Below are 1,294 nucleotides of genomic sequence, written 5' to 3'. Positions count from 1 at the left end.
TGCGATGCACGACTAGCCAATGGCCTCCTAATCGGGTAAGGCTTGCAACATCCTCGCGAGCATCGTTGACAGCTCTATATAGGATATTTCTTCCTAAGTCGAAGTAGATATCTAATAAGGAGAGGCGTAATAGCGAGACAAGGCTAGTGAAGAAGGATTAGATCAGAGCCACGCGCTTCAGCGTCGTTGTCTTGATGCCACTTGGTGTTGATAGAGGCAGGTTGACTTCACCCCATGCCTCGATTTTCGTCTCAGTTTCTCCTGCGAGTACGACGTCGTCGTCAGCTGCTAGAGCTTTCCACTTAAACTCTACAGGGTTATTACAGATGTAAATATCAGTAGCTAGATCCAATGTTCATGAGTAGATAAGTGGATATTATTAAGACGCTCTCTAGTTATTAAACGCAGAAAAGAAGACGGCATATGCTTCGTGCAGGGAATGTTCAGCTAGTGGGTCTCCTGCGTCAATTTCTATCGAATCGGAGTCTGACGCTTTACCATGCTTGCTACCGTCTCTAGTCTTATACTTCTTAAAGCGTCGATTCTTTTCCCGAATCTTGTTTAGTACTCCACGGCTATCCTTAGCCTCGAAGTCAGCAATCTTCTTGGCTTTTTCAGGGTCTACGACGAATCCGCGTTGCTAGAGTGCTGTATTAATGTACTGGCATTGACCCTAGAAGTGACTGTCGCCGCAGAGGCAGGGCTTTATTAGTCTACTTAAGTTATCTCTCGATCGTTTCTTGTTGTAAGGAGATAGCTGGCCATTTATTGTAGCTGCAAAGGTGCCTCCGTGGATGTTTGCCTTTCTTGAGTAGGTTGTACGATAGTAGCGTAGGTATTCTGCAAGAACGGTAGAGAGCTGAGATTGATGAGGTATCGGCTTGCTGCGATCTGAGTTCCAGTTCTCCTCAGCTTTGAATATGTCGAGTGACGCGCTGGCAGCGTATGCAGCGTCTACTTGCTTGATAGCTCGAAGAAGGTCCTTGTGTGCTCGAAATCCGTGTACTTCAGGCAGATCGAGTTGCTTTGCTCTACTGTATGCTGTGAGAAACTCGTTGCACTAGTCTTTAACGTTCGATCGTCGAGCATGTAGAATCTTGGCCGCTTTGTAGTCCTTCTGCACTCGATATTCNATATCGGACGTAGTGGGAGAGAAGAGATCTTGTAGTGTCTTAATCTGATCGTGGACTGTTGCCTTNTCTTTAATATGATACAGTAGTTCCTGTTGTATAGTCTTAGTGATATGCGCTTCTACTTGGCCTAACTTATCTCGAAGACGTCTGTATTCTTTGAT

At 45.5% G+C, this 1,294-nt stretch overlaps 2 protein-coding genes across 2 annotated transcripts; both read right to left on the bottom strand.

Moving 5' to 3' along the window:
- Nucleotides 1-157: 157 nt before the first annotated feature.
- COCCADRAFT_10618 (uncharacterized protein) lies at nt 158-501 on the bottom strand (the record flags this gene model as incomplete). The annotated part of the gene is made up of 2 exons (XM_007720890.1): nt 158-309; nt 492-501. 2 exons carry the CDS (start codon nt 499-501, stop codon nt 158-160), a joined length of 162 nt encoding a protein of 53 aa, XP_007719080.1.
- Nucleotides 502-673: 172 nt separating this feature from the next.
- On the bottom strand, nt 674-937 carry COCCADRAFT_113859 (uncharacterized protein; the record flags this gene model as incomplete). The annotated part of the gene is made up of 1 exon (XM_007720889.1): nt 674-937. A coding segment is annotated over one exon (264 nt), but the record flags the coding sequence as incomplete, so codon positions are not given.
- Between the last annotated feature and the right edge of the window lie 357 nt (nt 938-1,294).

The sequence above is a fragment of the Bipolaris zeicola genome, assembly GCF_000523435.1.
Source record: "Bipolaris zeicola 26-R-13 unplaced genomic scaffold scaffold_782, whole genome shotgun sequence".
Classification (NCBI taxonomy): domain Eukaryota; kingdom Fungi; phylum Ascomycota; class Dothideomycetes; order Pleosporales; family Pleosporaceae; genus Bipolaris; species Bipolaris zeicola.
Note: the sequence above shows the minus strand (reverse complement) of the source record. Positions and strands in the feature narration are given on the sequence as shown.